At 38.1% G+C, this 27,474-nt stretch overlaps 1 protein-coding gene across 1 annotated transcript in view; it reads right to left on the reverse strand.

Moving 5' to 3' along the window:
* The window catches only part of opn3 (opsin 3), a 15,826-nt gene extending 4,234 nt beyond the window's left edge, over positions 1–11,592 (reverse strand). The window contains exons 1-2 of the mRNA XM_082153460.1: positions 10,963–11,592; positions 8,100–8,419 (exon numbers count right to left, since the gene is read on the reverse strand). Coding sequence (XP_082009586.1) covers positions 8,100–8,419; positions 10,963–11,278 — 636 coding nt within the window. The 5' untranslated portion in view covers positions 11,279–11,592. The remainder of the gene's footprint in view (positions 1–8,099; positions 8,420–10,962) is intronic.
* Between the last annotated feature and the right edge of the window lie 15,882 nt (positions 11,593–27,474).

Raw genomic sequence — 27,474 nt, forward strand, 5'->3', positions numbered from 1 at the left:
CAAGAATAATTTATGCAATTTTATATATATATATATTTTTAAAGAATTATAAGAGCTGTTTAATTTCTATCCTCGTATTGTTAAACTGGTCGAGGTTGATATGGGATTTAGAAAGTAATTAGTTATAAGTAATGCAATACTATTAAAGAGAGAAATTAGTACAGTAATCTAATTATCTAATTACACAGTTTAAGATAATTAGTAGCTAGTAATGACTTTTTTAGGGTAACTAAATGAAGTAATAAAGTGAGATTAAATACATAAAGTATATTTAAGTTATTTAACATATTTAATTATTGCAGGTTTGCATAATATTCTGACTTTCGCTGTTTTAATTCATTTTGAGGAATACTGAATCAGTTTAGTGCAAGTGAGATGAGTAAATGCTCACAGTAGTCTAAAACTACAATATCCATCATGTTTACACAGCGCACACAACACCTCTGCTTCTCTTTTTCTCTCAACATGGGGACAGGAGAGCTGTCAGTCAATAAATGGGAAAACAAAGTAAAATTGAAAAAAGTAACTCAAAAATGTATTGTAAATTTAAAAGTAATGCGTTACTTTACTCGTTACTTGAAAAAAGTAATCTGATGACGTAACTCACATTACTTGTAATGAGTTAACCCCAACTCTGGTCATAACAGATTCCACATAATATATTGCACATTATGTTCATGATGATATATTTTCCCAAGCTGATTGGCTTTAGACAGAGGTCATATGCTCAGAAACATAATGCCCTTTGAAACTCTAATGCTTTTGCTTCTTTAATTAAACATACAATTTGCATTCATTATCGTCACACAGCTGCAAGAACAGCAATAAAACTTGCTGAGTTTGACTGAGCATCTCTCAGAGCTCCTGCCATTGTGTAACTAAAGCAGAACTGGGTCACCACTTGGGTGCGCAATGGTGTGAACAGCTGATCAAAGTTTCCTCCTGAAATAATTGAGTCAAACTGAAGATGGTTTTCCAAACCCAGTATAGTCCTGCTGCTGACAAGGCACGTATAACACCTTCATTGATTCATTATGTAGATGATAAGGAGTGTGCATTTTTGGTTCATTAACATCGTTAAAAGGGAATGTGTATAACTTTAGTCTTTTGACAGGTCAGGTTTTTACCATTTTAAACAGCTTTTCTTGAACAAGTTCATTATAAATGGCCCTTTGGTGGAATACATGTTTTAAACCGTGTTGTAAATATAAATATATGTATAAATGTATACAACTCTAAGTAATCCCTCAATTTGAATATCTACCCATTTTACGTGCACATGCATTTATTGATGATTCCTTGATTAATTTATTCAAGGATTTGTTGGTACACTTAACCATGTTCACTCATACAGAACAGAATAATCAAGACGTGAGGAGCTGTTCTGTACACAACACAGAGGCAGCATGATCCTCTAAAGTCAAGGACACTAAAGGTGCAGTTAAGAGAAAAAAAGCCATCAGAGCACTTTGTAAACCCTCCCGAGAGAGGATGAAATAGTGAATGAAAATGATGATTAAGAAACCCCTGCTGTGCGTTCTAGGGTGAATCTTCGGAGCACTGTGCAATGCAATGAAAATATGTATTTTCAAGGGGTCTCGTCTGGTATTGTGCCTTAAGGGTTTAACTTTTAGTAGTATCCTTATGAAGCTTCCAAAGCCGTGTTGAAGTCATCTAAATTATTAAAGGTGCTGCCAGGTTTTTGTTTATGTCTCACTGGCTTTTTCTTCATCTCAGTGGTGTTGGACTTAATATTGACAATTACCAGTGTGTATGCATGAACTGATGCCACTTCACAACTGAGCTGTTTGTTCCTTTCAATCTATGCTTTTTTTCCAGTTTTTCTGTCAAAATCAATACAATTCTTGGATTCAATCCAAATGCAATCTTGTGTTGTGCTGGTACATAGTCGGCTGCTCATCATCACTTTGTGGTTGTTGTGGTTTGTTTAATCGATCCAGCAGTTTTACACTTTCTGATTGACTGCTGTATCTCACATATTGATCCACGCCATCACATATATAAATATATATATTTATGCAGTCTGCCATTGATCAGAACAACAGATAATTCCACCAGAAACTTCAGCCAGTGTCGCTGTTTTGAATGCTTTCATGGGAATCAACCTACATACGGCTTACTTGTGGCTGTCTCTGTACATAAAGCTGAGATAAGAGATATTATTTCAAAACGCTTCAGTAAGCACACAATCATTTGTAGATCATTTTACAGCAGTCCTGCCCTCCCCCACCTGAGCGGCACACCTGATCAAATCTGACGCACAGGAGCTGCGCTGATGAAAACCGCAAGCTATTTACGTTCACAATCAGCGTCTCTGCTTATTGTTTGAAAGCACCTTCAGACAATAGGCTTTTAGTTGAAATAGCCCCTCACACAGAATGTGTTGGCCCCATACACTGCTAAATCACAACAGCTTGACAGTGTGTTTATAAAAGAACAAGAGAGAATGATGAAGGTTCAAAACAGAAAGAAAGAAACTCAGGTGACATGCAAATCACAGGTCATGTGATGCTTTAAAATACAGTTTTGTTTGTGCCTATATATTATATAAAAGTAAAAAAAAGTAACTAAATTTGTGTAATTTAATTATTTGTGGAATGTAATGCGCTAGGTTACTTTTGCATTACTTTTTTCAGCTAGACTGGGCTTGCTTGTTTGTTTTTTAATTTAAAGGGGTCATATAATGATACATGCACTTTTACAAGTTGATTGTACTGAAGTGTGTGTTGGCAGTGCCTGTACACAACCATCATAAAATGATAGAAATCCATCCAGTGTTTTTTTTAAAATCTTCTTATACGTTTCCCCCCATCTCAAATCAAGCTGTTCGATATTGTGACGTCACAAAATTGACGCCCCTCCCACAATTGCTGATTGACAGGAGCGTTTCAACACAGACCCGCCCTTGCTCGTGAGCGAGCTGTCAATCATAGCCCGCGCGGACCGGCGCGTCATTGTTGATAGCTGGAGCACTGTCTGTCTATGAGCAGCATGGCGGTGTTCTGTTCTTCGGTGCAATAACGAACACAGCAGTCATATTGATGTTCCTAAATCCGAACCGCTGAAGACGCAGTGGCTGAGTTTTTTTTCGAAGGGAATATTACTCACCATCAACGTCAATGCTTTCATGTTTGCGAGCGTGAATCATTTCACACATCAGACTGCTTTATGTCAGTATAAAGCTGTTTTTGCTAAGAAGCTGCTCCTGAAAAAAGGATCGGTACCAACTATTCGTGTTCCTGCTGCACCTCCAGGAGAACTGAAGTGAGTGTAACGTTTTATTAACCTTTATATTAATATTTATATTAATCTTTGCAAATCGCTTGCACGCTTCACGAATGCGGCTATTTTTACACTCAGGGTACATTACGGCATGTTTTCTATGTACGACGTTCTAAATATAATTCATAATCCCACGTTTATAATGAACAACGCGTTATGGTTATCGGTGTCCGCACAGAACAGAGGGGCGGGGTGAGCAAAGCTCATTATCATTTAAAGACACATGCACTTAAACGGCGTGCTGAAAACAGAGCTGTTTTTGACCAGGTAAAATTTGTGTTTTCTTACAATACTAATGAGAATTTTTAATTAAAGTATATTACAAACTTTTAATTTAGACCCTAAAGAATCATATTAGCTTGTACAAAAATGGCATTATATGACCCCTTTAAAAAATTTAGCAAAAGTTCTATTTTGGCAAATGCAAAGGCCTTTTCACGCCAAAAGTGAAATGAATAAGCCTTAAGCCTGGAACACACCAAGCCGACGGTCGGCCATCGGGCAGTTTCCGTGCGTCGGCCGACTAAATCTTCTCAGTGTGTTCCGCACCGTCGGCTGAAATTGGTCCTCGTCGGCTTTGTAACGGCCGATTCGACATGTTGAATCGGCGTCGGGCCGTCGGTGAAAGAGGGAACTCTGATTGGCTGTTCAGCTTAGTGACCGAGTCAGTGCACGAGAATAATAGCAAAATAGCGAGCAAAGTCAAAACGGTACAGATAGAAGGCTGTTCTAATGATATGTCATCTTATCTGAGTGTTCCTTGGCGAATATTTCAATATTAACACGAGAGGAGTGGAATAAAGACAGTGTTTAGCAGGATTGATATTCAAAACGGTAAGCACGCACTGCTTTGTTTACGGTTTGTGTAACTGGAGCCGGCAGCGCCGGTTTCCCTTTTTGAATGACGAATATAGACGAATATGGCCCTGTCCCAAATGGCGCACTTCATGCGGACTTTCGGTCTCGTGGACTTGAATTGCGCGTGCTCGCTGAGTCTACGAGTCCGTAGGCCGTCCCATTCAGCATTTTACCGCTCTGAAGTGTGCTCAGCAGCGCCCCCTTTGTACCCTTGAAGCGGTCTTCCACGAAGCCCGCATAGAAGCAGGCTCCACGCACTTGAACTACCCAGGAATCCTTGCGAAAGGCCAATCATACAACAGATGGGAGGAGATTTCACTCACGGATAATTGTTGACATGGCTGAGAAGAAAATATTACTGTTTTTATGACCTAAATGTACATTTTACCAGTTGTTACCTACAGTTTATACAAACATTATGGTCATCGAGCAGTGGTTGATGTCTCAAACATAATAATAGCGCGTTTAATAATACGATCGTATTATGATTCATTAAATAAATAGGACTGAATGGCAGGGCTTTACTGAGTCATATATGTAAACATAGTATGAATATTGAAACCTGTAAATTGAAAAAATGATGTTTAAATTATGTTTTAAAATTGTAATCTTAGTTCAAATGGAACATTATGTATTAGTATGTACAACTGTATACATCATTTAAATAAGCATGATTTATCTATTGTCTAATGCCCAGGTGATATGCACAATATCAAAATATAGAACTGTAAAATTAGGCTGTGTAGTGGACATGCAGATGAGACGTCGGAGCGCAAAAATGTGATTTCTCCTGTCCAACAACAACTAGACCGTTATTTCCGGCATGCCGATCGAGTCTGTCCCAAAAATACCTCTCAATGCGCCCTCGTGGACTCACGGCAAGGACCCTATAGGTCTGCACTACATGACGTCACCAAAGTGTGGACTCTGAGGAAGTCCACAAGTCCGGAGTGTGCCATTTGGGACAGGGCCTATATCTGCAGAAATAGACAGCTGTCTCATTTACACGCAGGCGCAGAACGCGCATTCTAGCTGACAGTCGGCTGTAGTTCTCTCGGTGTGTTCAAGTGCAGCTTTTTTACCCCGACGCGAGGCGACAACACAGTCGGCTTTCATCAGCGCTAGTTCGTCTGCGTCGGCTTGGTGTGTTCCAGGCTTTAGACTCAAACAAACCATTCAGTTGTGCTGGCATTCTGGATTTCAGAACAATAGGACGCAGAAGAATTTTTTTTTCCACACCTTAACTTCATCAATACAAAACACAAATGTGATATTAATCGAAAGTAATTTTTGCTTATTAGTGTGGTTGAATTGGATCATCGAAGGACAGCAGGAAAGACACTGCACATACTGTACACTGTACACATTAAATACATAAAGTATATTAGTGTTATTGTAGGTTTGCGTAATAATTTGAGTTTGCATTTCGCTGTTTTTATTTATTTTGAGGAATACTGAATCTGTTTTGTGCAAGTGAGATGAGTAAATGCATGCTCACATTTAGTCAAGAACTTAAACCATCATGTTCACACAGCGCACACAACACGTCTGCACTTAAAGGGATAGTTCACCCAAAAATGAAAATTAAAGGGGGTTAAAAAGGCTTTCTGAAGTGAAGTGATACGTGCGTGTAAGAAAAATATCCATATTTAATACTTTATCGACATAACTAGCTTCCAGCAGACGGCCGTACGCATCGACTTACGCCAAAAGAGTAACCCTTGAACTTGACGCACAATGTAATGACGAATGCGGTTGCCCAGCCCTGTTTGTTTGAACCGCGAGAGGCATCAATTGCTGTCATTACGTTGTGCATCAAGTTCAAGGGTTACTCTTTTGGCGCAAGTCGAAGCGTACAGCCGTCTGTTCGGCCCCCAGAGCCGTGTGAAGCACTTTAATCATGAATAGATGCTTCATTTTGTTGGCTTTGATGGACTGCCAAAAACATACAGCCATTCACTCCCATTATCAACTTTGGAGGAGGCAGGACATTTTTTTTATTAATATTTTTAATAACTCCGATTGTATTCGTCTGAAAGAAGAATGTCATATACACCTAGGATGGCTTCAGGGTGAGTAAATCATGGGCTAATTTTCATTTTTGGGTGAACTATCCCTTTAATCCCATTTCTGTCAACATGGGGACAGGAGAGCTGTATGGTAAATAAATGGGAAAACAAAGTAACTTTACGAGTTACTTGAAAAAAGTAATTGATTTTGTAACTCAAGTTACCCCAAAACTGTGTATGTGTGGTGTGTGTATGTATGTATGTATGTATATATATAAATATATATATATATATACACTCACCTAAAGGATTATTAGGAACACCTGTTCAATTTCTCATTAATGCAATTATCTAATCAACCAATCACATGGCAGTTGCTTCAATGCATTTAGGGGTGTGGTCCTGGTCAAGACAATCTCCTGAACTCCAAACTGAATGTCAAAATGGGAAAGAAAGGTGATTTAAGCAATTTTGAGCGTGGCATGGTTGTTGATGCCAGACGGGCCGGTCTGAGTATTTCACAATCTGCTCAGTTACTGGGATTTTCACGCACAACCATTTCTAGGGTTTACAAAGAATGGTGTGAAAAGGGAAAAACATCCAGTATGCGGCAGTCCTGTGGGTGAAAATGCCTTGTTGATGCTAGAGGTCAGAGGAGAATAGGCCGACTGATTCAAGCTGATAGAAGAGCAACTTTGACTGAAATAACCACTCGTTACAACCGAGGTATGCAGCAAAGCATTTGTGAAGCCACAACACGCACAACCTTGAGGCGGATGGGCTACAACAGCAGAAGACCCCACCGGGTACCACTCATCTCCACTACAAATAGGAAAAAGAGGCTACAATTTGCACGAGCTCACCAAAATTGGACAGTTGAAGACTGGAAAAATGTTGCCTGGTCTGATGAGTCTCAATTTCTGTTGAGACATTCAGATGGTAGAGTCAGAATTTGGCGTAAACAGAATGAGAACATGGATCCATCATGCCTTGTTACCACTGTGCAGGCTGGTGGTGGTGGTGTAATGGTGTGGGGGATGTTTTCTTGGCACACTTTAGGCCCCTTAGTGCCAATTGGGCATCGTTTAAATGCCACGGCCTACCTGAGCATTGTTTCTGACCATGTCCATCCCTTTATGACCACCATGTACCCATCCTCTGATGGCTACTTCCAGCAGGATAATGCACCATGTCACAAAGCTCGAATCATTTCAAATTGGTTTCTTGAACATGACAATGAGTTCACTGTACTAAAATGGCCCCCACAGTCACCAGATCTCAACCCAATAGAGCATCTTTGGGATGTGGTGGAACGGGAGCTTCGTGCCCTGGATGTGCATCCCACATATCTCCATCAACTGCAAGATGCTATCTTATCAATATGGGCCAACATTTCTAAAGAATGCTTTCAGCACCTTGTTGAATCAATGCCACGTAGAATTAAGGCAGTTCTGAAGGCGAAAGGGGGTCAAACAGTATTAGTATGGGGTTCCTAATAATCCTTTAGGTGAGTGTATATAAGACCATGTTTTGAAACAACCACCATAAATCAATGAAAAACGCCTTACAAAGATTCAGAAGTAGTGTGTTTGTAGCTTATCAGGTTGAAGGAGATATACGTACTGTATAAATTATGCATCAAGAGACAAAGCCAGCGAGAAAATGACTTTTACTAGCATAAGCCGGCTGCACTGTAAAAAGTGGTAACCTGCAATTGTTACCGTCAAGAGCTGTGTTTTTTTTTTATACTTGATTTAACCCATAAAAATTGATTTTGTTGGAATAAATGTATGTATTTAATTTAATTCATAAATATTATTAAATAATATTTTTGATTTGGATACAACCAGTTACAGTAATTTAGATGTTATAATTTTTAGGTTACCATTTTTTTCAGTCTGTGGCACATATGGAAAGTGTTTGCCTTACCATTTTCACTGTATACAAGATGTTTCCATAACAGTAGGCCATGACACCCACAGGGACAAAGAAACATCCGAGGAGGAAAAAGAGAATGAAGGAAGCATCATTGGGATCTTTAGACGCCCAGTCAAGAGAGCAGCCTAACTGATGGACTTCCAGCGTGTAGCGGTTCCATCCCAGGAGAGGAGCTCCAGTCCAAGCCAAAGAGTACAGCCAGATGTGTGTGATGGCCCTCCAGGCCCAGGGGAAGTCAATGACCTTGGCATGAACCACACGGATGTAGCGCTCATACGCCAGGCCGGAGAGAGTCATGATGGACACGATACCTTAAAGGACGAAAAGAGAGATAAAGAGACAGCTGACCTAAATAGACAGATAGACAGACAGACAGACAGATATATATTTGTGACAGAGATAGATAGAGATACAGTAGATAGATAGATAGATAGATAGATAGATAGATAGATAGATAGATAGATAGATAGATAGATAGATAGATAGAATTCCAATTATCATAATGTGTCCAGATATTTGTCTTTGAGTTTGTTTGTAATTCTCTCTTTTTTTTTAATGCTTCTCATAATATTCCCACTATAAAAGATCAATTAAAAGCATTAGAATAAATACTATGCTGTATAAATAACTTATCATGCACTTAAAATAACATTTTATAATAAATAATACAAATATAATTGTATTATTTTTTTATTAATTGTAAAGATGTGATAGGCTACTGGTACAAAATATAATTCGTTTTTTTCTTCTTTTGATTTTTGGGTGAAATGATCTGGACATGTTCTTGACAGATTTTGTGAGATTTTAAAATAATTTGCTTTAAAACAATATATATTGTAAAAAGTGTTATACAAATAAATGTAAAAGGTGAACAATGTGACTTCTCTCTTTTACAGATATCAAGCTCCCAAGATACAGTCCTAAATTCAACAGATGATGGATCATAGTAATTGCTATCTTTTCATTTTTATAAGTAAATAACTGTATCTCAGAGTGGCAGTATACACAGACAGAGACTACTCTGGCAAGAGACTTTCCCCCAATTACCCAGACATCCGCAGTCCTCAGTGACAGAGGCAGGCCGGTGGGGAGGCAGCACTCGCATTTTTCCTCTCAGCTGTCAGAAGTATTCACACAGACCTCTTTTTACATCACATAGAACTGTGCTTGGTCATTTTGATGTGGAATATAATGCAGGATTACACACTGGGCCACATCTAATTTTTATTTAAATTAGTCAATTCCCAAGGGGGCAAAAATTGCATAAAAATCATAAAAGAAAGCCAGTTTAACATCTAAATGCGTCAAATGAAGCAGTACAGAAGCAATCATGAGGGATGATAGTCTTTGAACTTAGAATAACAGCAGGTGTGACCTTGGGGGCGCAGGTGCATAAAATGACCGTCTATCTTTCAGAAATGAAATTACAAAGCTCTTCTCAAAGCATATCCTCTCACAGATGCGTTGTTGATATTCTACCGGTTATTTCTGGTCCATTAAAGTGCCATTATCTGTCTCTATTCGACTTTATCTTTCCCTGCAGCAGATCAGTTGTTTACGAAGCTGCATCTTTGCTTTCCGTTGTAACCAATATCAAATAGGCCTAATGAAGCATAAATGTTCTTATTATGACCATGAAGCTGTGGCAATATCTGATATAGATAAGTTAGCCATACCATATTATTTCCTTTAATTTGATTCATGCTGCCAAAAATCCCATAATAACTTGAAGAGGATTGCATCAAATGAGTCAGATGATGATCATATGAGATAATTTGGTGTAGAAAAGCCAAAATGGCAGAGAATTAAGTTTCCTGCCCCTAAGATTTTCATCCAAAGAAAAAGACCCTACAATCTCACACCTCTTCTAAAGTTAAAAAAGATATCTCGACAACATCTCAAACTGTCCTCTGATTTACTAAGATCTTACCAAAAGACCTCAATGTGAACATTTCTCATCAAATTCTTACAAGATAAAATGTTTTCAGCTATCCAAAGTCATTTAATGTTCATTTTATGTCAAGATGTTATCAATGCAGTGTATTATTTCTCTTCTCCATATGATTACCAGTGATTCCATACTTCCATAGTTACAAGGTAACATACACCTATAAGTTATGATATTACTCCAATGTGTTGTCTTGTTCTCATAGTTTTTTAGAAGTTATTAAGATAATTTGTCGCGAGGTAGCAGAGATCCTGTCAGTCTCGCTGCGCGCGCTGCTGCAGTGACTTCTGTCGCGTGAGAAATCGTGCGTCCATTCAAAAAGTCCCTCATTCACAAAGCTGAAATAATATAAAGATATAAAGAATCACAACTTTCTTACAGTTTACTTAATGCCTGGCAGTTGTGGTAAATAGCATTCCACACAAATAACTAATGTGGTTGGTAGGTTACTGTGCGTTATTTGGTCCTGTTTGGTTTCCGTTATAAACCTACCATGTATGTATGTACCGTATGTTCAAGATGATTTTTAATGATTTGTTTTTGCTTATATTTAACATCTGTTTATATGTGCTTTCTATAACGTTTTTAAAACGTATCAAATTACATAACTGCACCAAAAAAAAAAAAAAAAACGCCATGAAAAACGTTTTGTTCTTTACATTTTCCCTGAGTGTACAGCAATATGAGACCATTTTAATGACAACTGACCAAAAACACATTTAAAAATGACAAGGCTACAATAAAATGATAAACTAGCCATCACAAACGGAATATGCAAATCAACTGATCTGTATTGATGAAGTCATATAAGAAAACAACATGTAAGAATGACTTTCTTAGAATTAAACTCGAAGTATAGCCAACTAAGAAAACTTATTCAAGTGACTCTTAAGACAGAATACTGACCGAATAAACTGTTGCTGAATCCATCCCAAACACATGTGGCAGAATTAAAAACCCATCCTCTCTTCACGCACGAGACGAATGTGAAATTAACTCCAGTCAGGGACACCAGCAGATCGCTGACACTTATATTCAATATTAACAAATTAGTCGGAGTTCGGAGTCTCTTGAATCTGCAGTAGAGAATAATGACGATGATGTTATTACAGAAGCCCAGGACACCGATAGATCCGATTGTGAACGTCAGGAGTTGATAAGTCTCATCGGCGAAAATATAGTTATAGTTCTCCAGGTTCGATGTTTCATTGAAAGAATTCATTTCTTTTCAAAGTGAATTTCCAGCATGGTCACTGAAACGCATGAAGGTCAGTGACCCGATTCAGGTCCAGTAGGAATCAGGGTAGTCGACCAGTGTTTGTAGTTCAGTGTGTCAGTAAGGCTGAAGACGTCTCAGAACAAAATTTCACCTACTTCCAGAGAAATGCGTAAAAGTTCCTCCTGGATCCACAAGAGACTTCCAGCGTTTGCAGAGATTGCCTGTCACTGCTGACTGAGCGATGTGATGTTCAGTGTGTAGTGCGCTGTTATGAACACTGATCACAGGAACGGTGATGTTCCGCATATCTACAGCGCTGTTTTGAAACTTATGACAAGAACGGCGATGATGATCAGATAAAAATAGCTGATAGTGACGAAAATGTGCTGTATTAATGCACTGTTAGGACACTGACACTTACATGAATTTCTGAACTAAACATTAATCACAGGTCGTTACGCTGTTTTGACAATTTATGACTATGGCAATAGCTTATTCTTTTTTGTGCTTATAGTCACGGTGATGAGCCGTATAAAACGCGCTGTTATGCTTTTGAAATGGTAGGCTAATGTAAAAAAAATGTTATGGCTGTTATGAAAACCAGTGACAGTAAGCGTTTAATGTGCTTTTCTAATCGTGAAGTTGTGTATATACCTACTAATATGCTGTGAATGACAGTAAAACTGGAATGAACCCTACACTCAGTCACTTTAATATGTTCCATATTTAATAATTTGATACAAAACAAATGCCAAAGCAAAATATCCACCGTTAGTCATGAAAGGTTGTGAACATGCAAATGCAAGCACAGGTGATTGGGGAGCATCATCATAATCAATGATGCCCCTGCAGCTTAGCCGGTGAAGGTTAGTTCAGATGATTCACTGCTCATTACATGCCAGCTGTTAACATCACACTCACCTCATCCAGGCAAAATAGAGAGCTGCACAATTTTTGTTTATCTAAAAGAACTGATTCAGATCATCACCAAATATATTGTTAGAATAGCCTATAAAGAGAAGTCTTATGCTCACCAAGGCTGCATTTACCTGATCAAAAATAAAATGTAGAAGTTGACTAGGAAGAATACACTAAACTTGGTTAGGATTTTAAAATGACAAAATTATTTGGCCATTATTTTAGGCAAACTCCAGCATATAATTAAATATGGGTTTTATTGTATTATGCAAAAAAAAGGTATAGAAAACCAAAAAGCTAACAAGAAATGAAATACAGTGAATACAATGTAATAATAATTTGTTGGTTCTCCCTTGCTTTTGATTACAGCAGCCATTCTTCTGGGCATTGACTCGCTAAACTTTGCATGTGTGTCCCCAGCAGGCACAGGATATAGACTACAACGTCGGTCAGATGTTGGATTTTGGTTGAAAATGAAAGTCGGGTTGACGTCTAAATCCAATGTTTGTTTGACGTCGAGCTCCAACGTTGGGCAGTCGTTGAATTTTGGTTGGAATAAACCAAACAAAAAGGTGAAACGCATGGCCGTTCTGTCCACTCTGAGCATAAAGCAAGCTACAAAAAATCCAGCTGCATAATTTATTAATGCCGCAATGCATGCTGGGAGATATGGGTGAGTTTTGATTGGTGGTACCCAGCATGCACTGCAGCATGAAGCATTTTATTGATTGTCACCATTGTTGAGAGTCATACACTGATTCTTGATGACTAAGTAATAATGTAGAGGAAAAAGTTTAATGCACTAAATGTTTTTAAAATCCTTTATATTATTTGATAAACAACATTGCTCTCATGCTGTAAAATTAAATGGCTTCTATTATAATACATCATTAAAAACACAAGTCCAATATAATCAAAACATTAGACTCTGAATAAGATCAGGGATTCAGGCCATTACATGATCATGACTTCATCATCAATAAACAGCCAACATCACCTGATCTCATTTTCTCTAGGCTTTTTCGCCACAATAAATGTGCTTTATAAACACACAATTATAAAAGCCAGAGAAGATTTTATACTAAAAAAGTCAAGGGTCAAGAGTCCAACTAAAGCAAACGCTAACCACCATCATGTTGACTTTAAAATACAACTATTGATTTCATTAAAACGGAAATTAAATAAAGTACATCTGGTTAGTAATAAGTGAAGCTGGTAATGCTGTTTGTGGAGTTGTTTACTCCTCCTCTGCTGAGATCTTCACAGGTTTAATGTGCTGCCATGCATGTCACATTTTTTTGCGGTGCTTATTCCAACCAAAATTCAACATCTGTCTGACGTTGGAGCTTGACGCCAAACAAATGTTGGGTTTAGACGTTCATTTTCAACCAAAATATGACGTCTGACTGACGTTGGATTAGTTGGAGTCCAACGTCTTCCTGACGTCACATTGACGTACTGTGCCTGCTGGGTCGTGCTTCACGTATTTCCAATCCTCCTTAAGTTCTTCCCAAAGTTAAGCTTTATTAAGACCTGCGTGACTTCTCACAATGCAGGTTTATAATTTCCCAAAGCTTTTCAATGGCTTTGAGGTCAGGGGACTGAGGAGGCACTTGAAGACTTCAAAATGCTGAGCATGAACACTTTCATTGCATGCAACTTTGTTGCGTTGGCGGTGTGTTTGGAATCATTATCGTGTTGAAAAATACACATTTGATCTCCAAACAGATCCTCCATATACTTGACATTTTGTCCAGCAGGATCCCCAAGTATTGGTCCATTTTCAAAGTGCCTGCAACTTTGTAGATCCTTCCAAAACCTGCTGGGGACACGAGTCCCCAATAACATTGTTTCCCCTGCTGTGCTTAATGGCACACGCATGCATTTGGCATAAAAACACTCCAGTCGTCTCCTACAAACATGACACCGTACAATGCAATTTTGACTCCAATCTTCCACACTCCAGTCCTTATTTTCGTTGGCAAATGCACGTTTTGTTTTTGTTTTGTTTTTTTCAGTAGATGAAACTAATCTAAGAAAACTAATCTACTTTCTTTACTGGCACACAACCTCTCAATCCAGCCTCTCATAGCCGTTGGCTTACAGTTCAAGATGAAATTGGAGGTTGGAGGTTTCATCCAGGTTTTTAGAAGCTGTTTTGATGTGGTCCCGCATTCAGGCTATTTTCATCTTTCTATCAAAATGCTCTCTAGCCTTCCTTGACCAGCCACAGCACTTTACATTATTCAGTGGTCTCAGTGCTTTTAAATCATTCTGTGCATTGTGACCATTCACATCCAGCACATGAGCAATATCCAAAACCGATGGCTTTTTATTTATTTGATAGGAACAATGTATTTTAATGAACAAAAAACAGGCCGGATTATTGCAACATTGCAAATGTACATAACACACACAACATACGCACACAACATAACGCACACAACATAACACAAATAGACAAATACCCCAAACACATTATTACATTTTTTATTGTGATCTTTAACATTGTAATATATGTAGAATATATTGTCTGGCTATGAGATAACCCACTTCTAGCCAAAATAACCTTGAATTTGGTTACATATCCAAAATAACTTGCGAGAGGTATACCATCATGTAAGCAAAGTCAACAGTGATTACAAGGTGTTTGGTTTCATTTCTTTGGCATGTTCTATGCGTAGCCTGTGGGTTGATGACTAGTCTATTCTTGGATTGCATTGGTTAGACGTCTATTCAATTTTCACTTGTCTTGTTTTAGCCTAGATGTCAGGGCTGTGTTTGGACGGCTATTAGATATCTTTTAAATGCAAAATTGCTTGCTGGGCATTCTCCTTGTTTATGTGAGGTTTTTGCTTTTACCCCCAGTAAAATTGAGGATTCACAGTATAAGAACACAAAAAGGTGCGAACTGTACAATTATTTCAGCAGTTTTCTGTCGAGACTTTGATCATCTAAGATAACTTCGAGCCAGTTGATCCTGTGCTCTTGCTGTGGTGTTTTTTTTTTTATTATTTTATCTCTTGTTACTGTGAGAGAGACAATTGCCAGGATAAAATGAGACTTCTAGCATCAGAAAAACAGTTTTATAAGAGGTTCTCCTCGAAAACCATTCCTCATTGATGAATTACCCTTATTTTAATTCTTAACATATTAATCATTAATTCATATTACATACAAATCGGTGTCCTTATTGGAACAACATTAGAGAATTTTTATCAGCATTTTTATCTTCCCTGTCCAATGATATTTTCACAAAATTTGATATTACCAAATTTTTGGTAATTTTCACAACCAAAAAAAAACATTAAAGGTTCACTGTTTTACCAGTTAGATCTCATTCATGCTTGTGTAAGCTCAAAAACAGTGACGCACATGGTCTGACGAACAACGTCAAACAGCATTGGTTAACACTCGCCTCATTGCAGATTACGGTGATTAATAACTTACATTTTAGTCTGTTCTGTTTCTCACATCAAACTGCTTTAGAAGACTAGGAATATTAATCACTTTTATGAAGCTTTTTTCAGTCATAGTTCTGAAATCTTTGCTATATAGAAAAGAGCTGATAATGCAGGCTTGGAATGACATGAGGGTGAATAAATGATGACAGAAATGTTTGCACTGTAAAAAAAAAAAAAATAAAGAAAGAAGAAAATACTATATATTTCAGTCTTTCTACTTCAAAATTCCACATTTGATCTATTGTGTTTCTTGCCCATTTTTATGATTATTTGCGAAATTTAACTAGCAATTTCTGAGTAAAAAAATGCTTCAAAGTAAATCCTACACCACATATTTAGTGTGTGTGAACTAATATTTTACATGCTGGCCATTTTTCCAAGCTTTTGAGAAAGTATACTTGATTTAACTATTAATTTTAATGCTTTTTATGTGACACAACATCTGATTTTGATGCCCTCATGCGAAACCCCTTGATGATTAAACTCCATATGTGTTTTCAGTAATTACCTATATAGTTTCTTCCCCTCACATCCTCATCTAACTCACGTTTATGGAAACTGGGTCATTTCATCCTGCATCTGTTTTTTCCCTCCTCTCTCTCTCTTTTTCTCTGTCTTAGTCTCTTACTTTCTCTTTAATAAAAAGCAAAATTTACAGTTTACGGCACAGTGCACTGGCTGCTGAATGGAGTCTAATTATGAAGACTTGGAATGTGAATGAGTTCCCACAATCCCTGCTGGGAATTAAAACTACGCACTGGCCCAATTCTCTAACTCCCTCTCTGTCTTTCTGTTATTCCCACCTCTCTCTTTCCCTTCATGCACAAGAATGTTTCATGTAACTTAGTCCCTGCATCTAATTGCCATACTATGTTTAGGTGATGGCATGTCTGCCCTTTTTCAGCCTGATGTACCAGCCTTCAGAGATCAGACATCAAAGCTGAGATAGATGCACATGGAAAACAACATCAAGAGAAAAAGTTTGAGAGGAGAATCTAGATAATCTTAGAGTATCCATTTGATTAGCCATAAAATTAGGTATATTTGTCTGTAGTAAAAACAGGTGAATCAGGGATTAATTATTTTGTTTTAGGGTTTTAGGTTTATATTTAGATATAAATTCTGATTTTAATGATTCATGTTTGATGGTGTTGTAAAATGCTGAAACATTCTTAATATGCCAAGTTGCTATACTACTTGGCCTAAAGCAAAGTCACTTTAAGACAAATTAGTTCACTCACCAATCATCTTGAAAACTCCACCAGATTTCAATAGCTTAAAGTGGTTCTTCAACTGCTGGCAAAAAGGGTTTTCAATAAATCTTGGCTGCCTGAGTAGAAAGGTGATTTAAAAAAAAAAATCGGTCCTACCCAACCTGACTAGAGAAAATAGAGAAAAAAGGCTGTTGTCTTCCCTTTTGCCAAGAAAACTTCAACACCCATAATGCACTGGGCGTGTTACCATCCAAGGCCACACCCACTAATCTGCTATTACACCAGAGTCAAATCAGATTCCTTGCTTTGGTAGGAAATACTGCTTGGCAAACTTTTAGTCATAATGGTGTCGACTTGTATTGTTTCTGGATGCAAGAATTCAAAGAGTAAATGTTTAGCGGGAGTGTGTTACTTTTAGTTTCCAGTGAAGGATCCAGCACATTGTTGGCAGCGGCTAAAGGCTGCAAAAACACGAAGAGTGCCGCGACAGAATATCTGAAAAACCTCTGTTTGTAGTCAACATTTCAAACTGGATTACTATGAAACAGTGTTTTATGCTGCCTTCACGTGCTATTGGAATTATCATAAACATGAGTTTCCTAGTTAAAATTTGGACATGAACGCCCTCTAGTTGTAATATTTACTGGGAAGCTCGAGGATAATTTTGATACCCAAGTTCCCGAGATGGGCGGGCCACAATCTTTAAAGAGTGGATGGGAGAACGATTGCTGCTGTGACTGGTAGCCTATTTTTTACTCGGTTTTTTTTCCACAACAGCTACAATCGCCTTGTCTTGTCGTTAAAGTAGCCTAGTGCATATTTAGTGTGCAATATCAAGTGTATTGTATGTTTTACACACAATAAAATTAGCCTGTATTTGACCGAAATTCTAGCCTGGAAATCCAGACCTAAATCTGAAAGATTAATGGTCTGGCGTTGACTAATGAAAATCGGCCAGCTCGAGGGGCGGCACCAAGCATGCATTTGAAAATCTCACTACACGCAATTGGATAACACTACGACCAATTACAACAATAAACCCCATACGCTTAGCTACCAGCGGAGCTAACTGGTAGATGAGACTCTTTCCGTATCCGGTCGGCAAAACAGCAAATTCACCCTTCTTGCAAAGGAACGATTCGAGAGGCGTCTTCTGTTCCTGTTTTAGATAAAAAGCCAAGTCTAACTCGTTCATTGTAGCGGCCAAAGCCGTTTCAAACAACTGGTGTTCATCCATAGCCATCTTGCAATGTTTACTAATGACTTCGACGTCACAGCGCTGTCGTCATCTGTTTAGCTCCTCTGGCCCGCCTATATCAGATAACCCGATGTGATTGGTGCAGCTCAGATCGAGGGGCATATTTAATGAGCATCATTACTCGACACCAGAGTAACTCGCTGAGCAGATTCAACTTGTGCTCTCGCGAGAACTCTGGATTACCAGGGTACCGAAATTCCAGAATCGTCAGCAAGCTCAAGCTGACTACAGATGAATGTTTCAATGAATGGGACGCTAAATATCATTTTGGCTTTAATAACATTTTCCCAATAAATAAGCAAGAATAAACCTGGTGTCCCCCATGATTCCTGGTCTTTCCAACAACAAAGCACTTGAATGCGATGAGCTCATAATCACGACTTCAGAAGTGCGAAGTAGGAAATTTCCGATAGCTCGTAAAGGCAGCATTAGGTCAAACTGAAGGGAAAACTAAAAGAAACTGCCGATCTGTCAGTTCCATCTAAAGCAATCCAGCGTCGAACAGGTACAGGTAAGAAAAAAAGCTGTTGCCATAGTGTTACATTTTTACTATAATGCTGTTTAAAGAGTAGACATAGTATGATACGGTTTTCAGTGATAAACCTACCCTTAGCCTACCGATCCCTGTCTGTGTACGGGAATACAAAAATGCATTAGTATAATCTGTAGTTTTCCCAAAAGCCCTGGAGTTGTCAAAAGCCTTTTGCTTTTAAATTAGAATGTCTCGGTTCAGGTAATACAGAGAATGAGTAAACATTGTTCATTTAAATATACTACTGAAATGGTAACAATACAAATTGGGATGAAAATCGGTGTTACACTTTAAGTCAAATCAGCAATAAAATCTGACAACAATGGCATCATAAATTCTGCTTCTTTGACGTATTGCATTATCATCTGGACAAATCTGAAAAATACCGTTTTGAGCTAAAGCACATTCAAAATAATAATAATGTGTTTATTACACAACTAATGTAAGGTCCTACAACATATCCAAACAAATACTATTCTGTAAAACAAACTTTATTCATTGTAAAGCACAAGCTAACAGGTATAACCACAAAATGTCCAGCATAACATAAAGTTTTCTAAATCTCCAACATAATTGAACATAAAAAAATAAAAAATAAAAAAAACCCACTTCTTACATCATTTCTACTTAACTTAAAACTGCAGACTGTGTTTTTTTGGAATCATCCCAATGTTTTTGCACTGATGCTTTTGCTGATGTTGTGAACTTTGTTCATTTGTTTTGCGATGCCTGATGTAGTTAATTTTGATTTTATGATTTTTTAATACATTGTTGACTTGTTTTAGGTTAGATTTACATTCTCACTTCAATTTTCTCACAAAGTTAAATAGATTATTTGACACTGTACTTAAAATTGCATGCAAAAACTTGAAAAAAATAAATCAATGACTATTTAATTTAATTAAATACTAGTATTTTTTTTGTCAGTACATGCATAATTGATTAACAGTGTCTTTCCAATCCTAAAAACGCTCTTCTATATTATGCATGAAAGCATGCAAATACTAATGAGAGTACAGTTTAAGAACACCCTTGCCAATATAAAACTGATTCATTCAAAACAAAGTTTTAATCAATGTGTTCACATATGCATTTACAGATACATTCAGGTCAATTTTTTATTCCTGTGTTTCTCTTATACTTTTGATTTGACTCATTAAGTGCCTTGAATTTATATAAAATTTGTGGCTCAAATGGCTTAAACAAGTTGTGGCACAAGAGACTAAGCACTCGTCATTAATTTCTCACACTGAGTGATCTTGACAACAGGCTCGAGGCATTCAGGACTCTTGTCTTCTCTGTGTGTGTGTGTGTGTGTGTTTAAATAATTTTCTCCTTCACTGCGAGGCCTTTAAGGACACCAAGGACATGAACCACATCATGTTCTTTGGGCTTATATAATAATTACAATGTTCTTTGTCTTCATATAATGGGGGGGGGGGGGGGGGGGGGGGGGGGTAAATCTATTTATATTACATAAGCACCATGACTGATAAAATGAGTTGCAATTTGAATAAGCAAATGTAGCTGTCACCTATATCAAGGAAAAACAAAATGCCCCCAAAAATACCACTTGCCTCAATAATTTTCAAGTAAAACACAAAACACAAACATTTCAGAGTAAACCATGTGTTTTGCAACCGGTTACCTCCTCAATATTCTCAGAACTATCTTTATGTCCTCTAAATTGATTTCAGTTCCAGGAAACAATTTGACCTTTTTCTCAGAGATTCAGCCTTTGAAAGCTGTTTATTTGTTGCTGATAACAGATGTGTGAAATATTGATTCTTTTTTGCCTGCACTTTTAGGTCTTTGTTCACATCAATTTAACTCACGATTATGTCTCATTGGTTTCTGAGACTGTTGACGTTTAAAAACAAAACAAAAAATGCAGTAAATTCTTCCGAGCCCCCTAAGGACATGGTGGTGGGAAAAAAATATGAGATGGGAGGAAAAATAATAAGTCAATGCTTTTGTTCTCTCGCAAATGATTTGCGTTCCCCCAAGAAACTTTGCGTTCTCTCGCAAAACCTTGTGGTTGATTTCTCTGTTTGGTTTAGGACAACATTTTTGGACAGGAATGTTGTTCCAGGATCAACAAAATATGTTGATTTAGGAACATAATTGACAAAATCAAGGTGACTGCTAATAGCAAAGTCACTTGGTAAGCCTGTAAGGTTAGTAAAAAAAAAAAAAAAAAAGCATAACTCCTGCTAACGCTGTGGCAGGGAAGGAGACCTGAGGCCATTTTTTTTATGGATGTCAATAGAGGAGAGGCTTCACGCTGAATAAACTGCTTTTATGAAAACGGCTAATTTAATGAATCAATAGCCCATCAGAAAAAAATGCTAGTTTATAAAAGTCACAGACAATTATGCGACAGGTATGAGTTTAAGGCACTACTCATTCATTTCTATGCTATCTGCAAGCAGTGACTGACTGTCGCACAACTCTGAACGAAATTCAATGACGTCAAGGCTGTAATGTGATTGGATATCAAGGCACACGTGATCCATGTTAGCCGTTACATTTTCTAAAATGGTGGAGCCGATCGGACCCTCGTATCTCTCACGAATAAGTTCAAGGCTGCGTCTGAAATAACATATTCTCTTGGTACTTATTTTGAATAAGTAATTTATTTCACAGCCCAAAAAAAATAAAAAAAATAAAAGTACATTGTATTATGAGTGTGTAGTATGAATGTATGAAGTTAATTCTTTCCTCACCATATGATTTATAAGTAAATACATAAGATGATTAAGAACAAGAGTAAAACCAACATCAGTAAATACAATAAACATTTTACCAAAATATACATTTGCAAAAACACTTCCACAAATGAGCTAAAACGAGTACCTCCCCACAGGTTTGCATTCCCTTTAAAGCCATACTCACTTAGATAAAACAGAAAATATTAAGCAGCAAGCCTCAGGTAAATATTCTATGCATAGGAACAGAAAGAAATGACCACAACACTGTGTTGTAGAACACGATGATAAAGGCAAAGGGTATCTTTAAATAAATAAATCCACAGAAAGAGAATTGCTTACAACACATATTTCATGACCTGACAGCAAATGAGTCGACACAGAGGACTTAAATACACAAACAAACAAGGCTAATTAAACACACACACCTGAACTAAATGAGAACTAATCAGGAACCATGACAACTAACTCATCGGTGGAAAACAGTGCAAACTGAAAACAAAGTCCAAACTCAGTGAGACTGTGACAGAAACACAATAAAAACAGTGATGGAAGACAAACTTCAAGGTCTCTCCATCACAAGGTTGTTGCCTCACAAATTCAGCTACAGACTTTTATACTAGGGACAGAAGTGTTTTAGTATCATTTGACTCACTGTGGCTCCTTTTATAACAGAGTGGGTGGATGTCAGACAACTGTCATACAGAGAAAAACATGAAAAAAATTTTCACATCGTGTGTCTCCTTTTATATGCAATAGATTAACCTACTTCTAGTTCTGAAATAATAATAGTATAATGCCCATCATCAGTGTATATACAGGCATTACAAAAGCATTGGGATTTTGAAAGCATTTTGTCATTTATCTAAAACATACATCCACCACAGTGCAAGTTTCACCAAATGATGTGTTATCTGATAGTATCTGAAATGACATTTTAAACCCTTTGTCTTGCAAAAGCTGCATTTATTATAATTAATTAATATAATTAAATATTACACCGTTTTTGGATAACTTGACAAAATGATAACATGAAACAATAAAATGATTATGCTTGACACAGATAATAATAAATGTTTCTTAAGCATCAAATCAGCATATTAGAATGATTTCTGAAGGATCATGTGACACTGAAGACTGGAGTAATGATGCTGAAAATTCAGCTTTGCGTCACAGGAATAAATTATATTTTAATATATTAAAATAAAAAAACTGATGTTTTAAATTGTTGTAATGTTTTACAATATAACTTCTTTTTTTTAAACATATTTTTGATCAAATAAATGCAGCCTATATGAGCAGAAGAGACTTCTTTCAAAAACATAAAATAAATCATACAAACCCCCAAACTGTAAATATGAGTATATATGACTGAACAGTGTGATGAAATAATGATGACATGTAGCCCTGTTTTTTTTTCCCCTGTTCCCCTCCATTTCTCTCTCTGTTTCACCTGCTCTCATTCTTGTCTTTCTCTCGCCTTTGCAATGAAAAGCCTATTTATGGCTCCAGCTCCTCAGGGAATGTCAGTATCACATGTGTCTCTTTGCTCTGTCATCCATTAGCACCTCAGCAAGCACTACCCGTACCCTGTTTTTGACATAGTGATCTGTGCTGTTTGTGATCAAGCTCAACACTAGCTGAGGTCATTAGTCTGAATCTCATGACATTGTGGACTTGGACAGATTTATAGTGTGACTGGAGCGTGTTGTGTTCACAAAGCTTCAGCTGAACTTAGTCATATGGTTCACGCTTGAAATCTACTATCTAAAACCTACTGTATCAAACATACACACATTTATATGACCTCTAAAGTATCAACATGATCAAAACTTTGCTGAAAAACCTTTTGTACACATTTGGCTTCTGTCATGCAGGAACATTTATTTGTACATCTCTCAAACATCACAGTATTGCATTGCATTATATGTTTTGCCTATGCATTTGAATATCATACTAAGGCATATTATTGCGAGATATAGAATGACAAATGATATTTACATCCATTTTATATCAGTAATCTGCAATGATGTTAAAGGGATAGTTCCCCTAAAAATGAAAAAATGTTCAGTAATTACTCACCCTCATGTCGTTCCAAACCCGTAAGACTTTCGTTGATCTTCGAAACACAAATTAAGATATTTGAAATCAAATCTGAGAGCTTTCTGTCCCTCCATTGACAGTCTACGCAAGTGCCACTTTGACGCTTCAAAAAGTTCATAAAGGGATAAAACTAATCCATGAACCGAGTGTCTTAGTCCACATTTTCTGAAGAGACTGTATCAATTTATATGATGATCAGATTGAATTTAGGCTTTTATTCACATAAACACTGATCAGCGAACATACAGTAAACAGAAGATCAATCGAACCTGTTTAACGCGTGAGAACAAACTAATTTGGTTCCTGAAAAAGCTCAAAGGTGCTGCGTAACACGAGAATGAACCTCATTGGTTCTTGCTGAAGCTCAAATGTGCTGCGTAACACGAGAACAAACCTCATTGGTTCTTGCTGAAGCTCAAACGAGCTGCGTAACACGAGAATGAACCTCATTGGTTCTTGCTGAAGCTCAAACGAGCTGTGTAACACGAGAATAAACCTCATTGGTTCTTGCTGAAGCTCAAACGTGCTGCGTTACACGAGAACGAACCTCATTGGTTCTTGCTGAAGCTCAAACGTGCTGCGTAACACGAGAACGAACCTCATTGGTTCTTGCTGAAGCTCAAACGAGCTGTGTAACACGAGAACGAACCTCATTGGTTCTTGCTGAAGCTCAAACGAGCTGTGTAACACGAGAACGAACCTCATTGGTTCTTGCTGAAGCTCAAACGAGCTGCGTAACACGAGAACGAACCTCATTGGTTCTTGCTGAAGCTCAAACGAGCTGCGTAACACGAGAACAAACCTCATTGGTTCTTGCTGAAGCTCAAACGAGCTGCGTAACACGAGAACGAACCTCATTGGTTCTTGCTGAAGCTCAAACGAGCTGTGTAACACGAGAATAAACCTCATTGGTTCTTGCTGAAGCTCAAACGAGCTGCGTAACACGAGAACGAACCTCATTGGTTCTTGCTGAAGCTCAAACGAGCTGCGTAACACGAGAACAAACCTCATTGGTTCTTGCTGAAGCTCAAACGAGCTGCGTAACACGAGAACGAACCTCATTGGTTCTTGCTGAAGCTCAAACGAGCTGTGTAACACGAGAATAAACCTCATTGGTTCTTGCTGAAGCTCAAACATGCTGCGTTACACGAGAACGAACCTCATTGGTTCTTGCTGAAGCTCAAACGTGCTGCGTAACACGAGAACGAACCTCATTGGTTCTTGCTGAAGCTCAAACGAGCTGTGTAACACGAGAACGAACCTCATTGGTTCTTGCTGAAGCTCAAACGTGCTGCGTAACACGAGAACGAACCTCATTGGTTCTTGCTGAAGCTCAAACGTGCTGCGTAACACGAGAACGAACCTCATTGGTTCTTGCTGAAGCTCAAACGAGCTGTGTAACACGAGAACGAACCTCATTGGTTCTTGCTGAAGCTTAAACGAGCTGCGTAACACGAGAATGAACCTCATTGGTTCTTGCTGAAGCTCAAACGAGCTGTGTAACACGAGAACGAACCTCATTGGTTCTTGCTGAAGCTCAAACGTGCTGCGTAACACGAGAACGAACCTCATTGGTTCTTGCTGAAGCTCAAACGTGCTGCGTAACACGAGAACGAACCTCATTGGTTCTTGCTGAAGCTCAAACGTGCTGCGTAACACGAGAACGAACCTCATTGGTTCTTGCTGAAGCTCAAACGAGCTGTGTAACACGAGAACGAACCTCATTGGTTCTTGCTGAAGCTCAAACGAGCTGTGTAACACGAGAACGAACCTCATTGGTTCTTGCTGAAGCTCAAACGAGCTGCGTAACACGAGAACGAACCTCATTGGTTCTTGCTGAAGCTCAAACGAGCTGCGTAACACGAGAACGAACCTCATTGGTTCTTGCTGAAGCTCAAACGAGCTGCGTAACACGAGAACGAACCTCATTGGTTCTTGCTGAAGCTCAAACGAGCTGTGTAACACGAGAATAAACCTCATTGGTTCTTGCTGAAGCTCAAACGTGCTGCGTTACACGAGAACGAACCTCATTGGTTCTTGCTGAAGCTCAAACGTGCTGCGTTACACGAGAACGAACCTCATTGGTTCTTGCTGAAGCTCAAACGAGCTGTGTAACACGAGAACGAACCTCATTGGTTCTTGCTGAAGCTCAAACGAGCTGCGTAACACGAGAACGAACCTCATTGGTTCTTGCTGAAGCTCAAACGAGCTGCGTAACACGAGAACGAACCTCATTGGTTCTTTCTGAAGCTCAAACGAGCTGCGTAACACGAGAACGAACCTCATTGGTTCTTGCTGAAGCTCAAACGAGCTGTGTAACACCAGAATAAACCTCATTGGTTCTTGCTGAAGCTCAAACGTGCTGCGTTACACGAGAACGAACCTCATTGGTTCTTGCTGAAGCTCAAACGTGCTGCGTAACACGAGAACGAACCTCATTGGTTCTTGCTGAAGCTCAAACGTGCTGTGTAACACGAGAACGAACCTCATTGGTTCTTGCTGAAGCTCAAACGTGCTGCGTAACACGAGAACGAACCTCATTGGTTCTTGCTGAAGCTCAAACGTGCTGCGTAACACGAGAACGAACCTCATTGATTCTTGCTGAAGCTCAAACGTGCTGCGTAACACGAGAACGAACCTCATTGGTTCTTGCTGAAGCTCAAACGTGCTGCGTTACACGAGAACGAACCTCATTGGTTCTTGCTGAAGCTCAAAGGTGCTGTGTAACACGAGAACGAACCTCATTGGTTCTTGCTGAAGCTCAAAGGTGCTGTGTAACACGAGAACGAACCTCATTGGTTCTCGCACGTCAAGCGAACATGCTTGATCTTCCGTTTACTACAACTGATGAATGTTTAAATGTGAATATAAGCCTAAATCTGTTCATCATAAAAAGTAAATGATGACAGAATTTTCTTTTTTGGGTAAACTAATCCTTTAATCTCATTGCTTTATATTACAAGGATATCATAAATCCATCTTACTTTTTGTGCATAAATATTAACAACTGCACTAAATTGTATATTTATGCTTAATTGAGGCCTCTGAATAAAAGGTGTCATATTCTCTCACTATATGAGGAATAAAAAACAAAACACACAATTATTTCTTTACAAAAAAAGGTTCAATGAACTGTTCCATTTGTAAAAATGTCAGATGAGGCAAACTCTGAATCAACATGCACCAATGCTACATTTTTCTAAATGTCACAATCATTTGTTAACAAAAAAGTATTCATTACTTCAATGAGCTCATTGTTTCTGCTTTAAAATATTATATTGTTTAAATTAATACCTTTTTCGCTAACTGTGATTTTGTATATGTACATTTCTGAAATAAATAACTTGGACATGCAGTTACCTCTGATAACAGATCACTCTAAATTGTAATGTGGACTCATGCATTTTCTGTAAAGCTGCTTTGAAATGATGTGTATTGTGAAAAGCGCTATACAAATAAATGTGAATTGAATTGAATTTTTTTTTAAATTAAATAGTTAACTTAAGTGGAGTACCTTGTGTAGCAGAATCCTAAAACTATTCCTTTAAAGTCATCCGTCTTTTATCTATTCTCTCTCTGACAGAGCCGCCGCTAGCACTCACAAACACACTTGTTTCTTAAAGTTTCTCACCTTCACACGTTTCTCATTTTTCTCCATTACTCCTCCTCCGGAAGGATGAAAGAGTCCCTGTTCTCTTGTCAACTGTGACATGATTTTCTACTAAATCTTTGAGCGTGTCTGTCCCACAGTGCTCCACTCCACCCGAGTGACAGCTCCGCTCCAGTAACCCTCCGTTAAATGAAAAGCACATTACACACTCCTCCATACTCACAAAACGACAGGAACTGTGCTACATTTGCAACACTGGAGTAGGAGGCTGATTTATGTGGAACAACTGAAGATCACAATTTATGAAAACTGTCAGCCAGCGATCAGAAAGAGTGATGATTTAGACAAATTCTGGTCTTGAGTTTAGTATATTTAGTATATAAATTCTCTCT

This window comes from Leuciscus leuciscus (assembly GCF_965113295.1).
Source record: "Leuciscus leuciscus genome assembly, chromosome: 22".
NCBI classification, from domain to species: domain Eukaryota; kingdom Metazoa; phylum Chordata; class Actinopteri; order Cypriniformes; family Leuciscidae; genus Leuciscus; species Leuciscus leuciscus.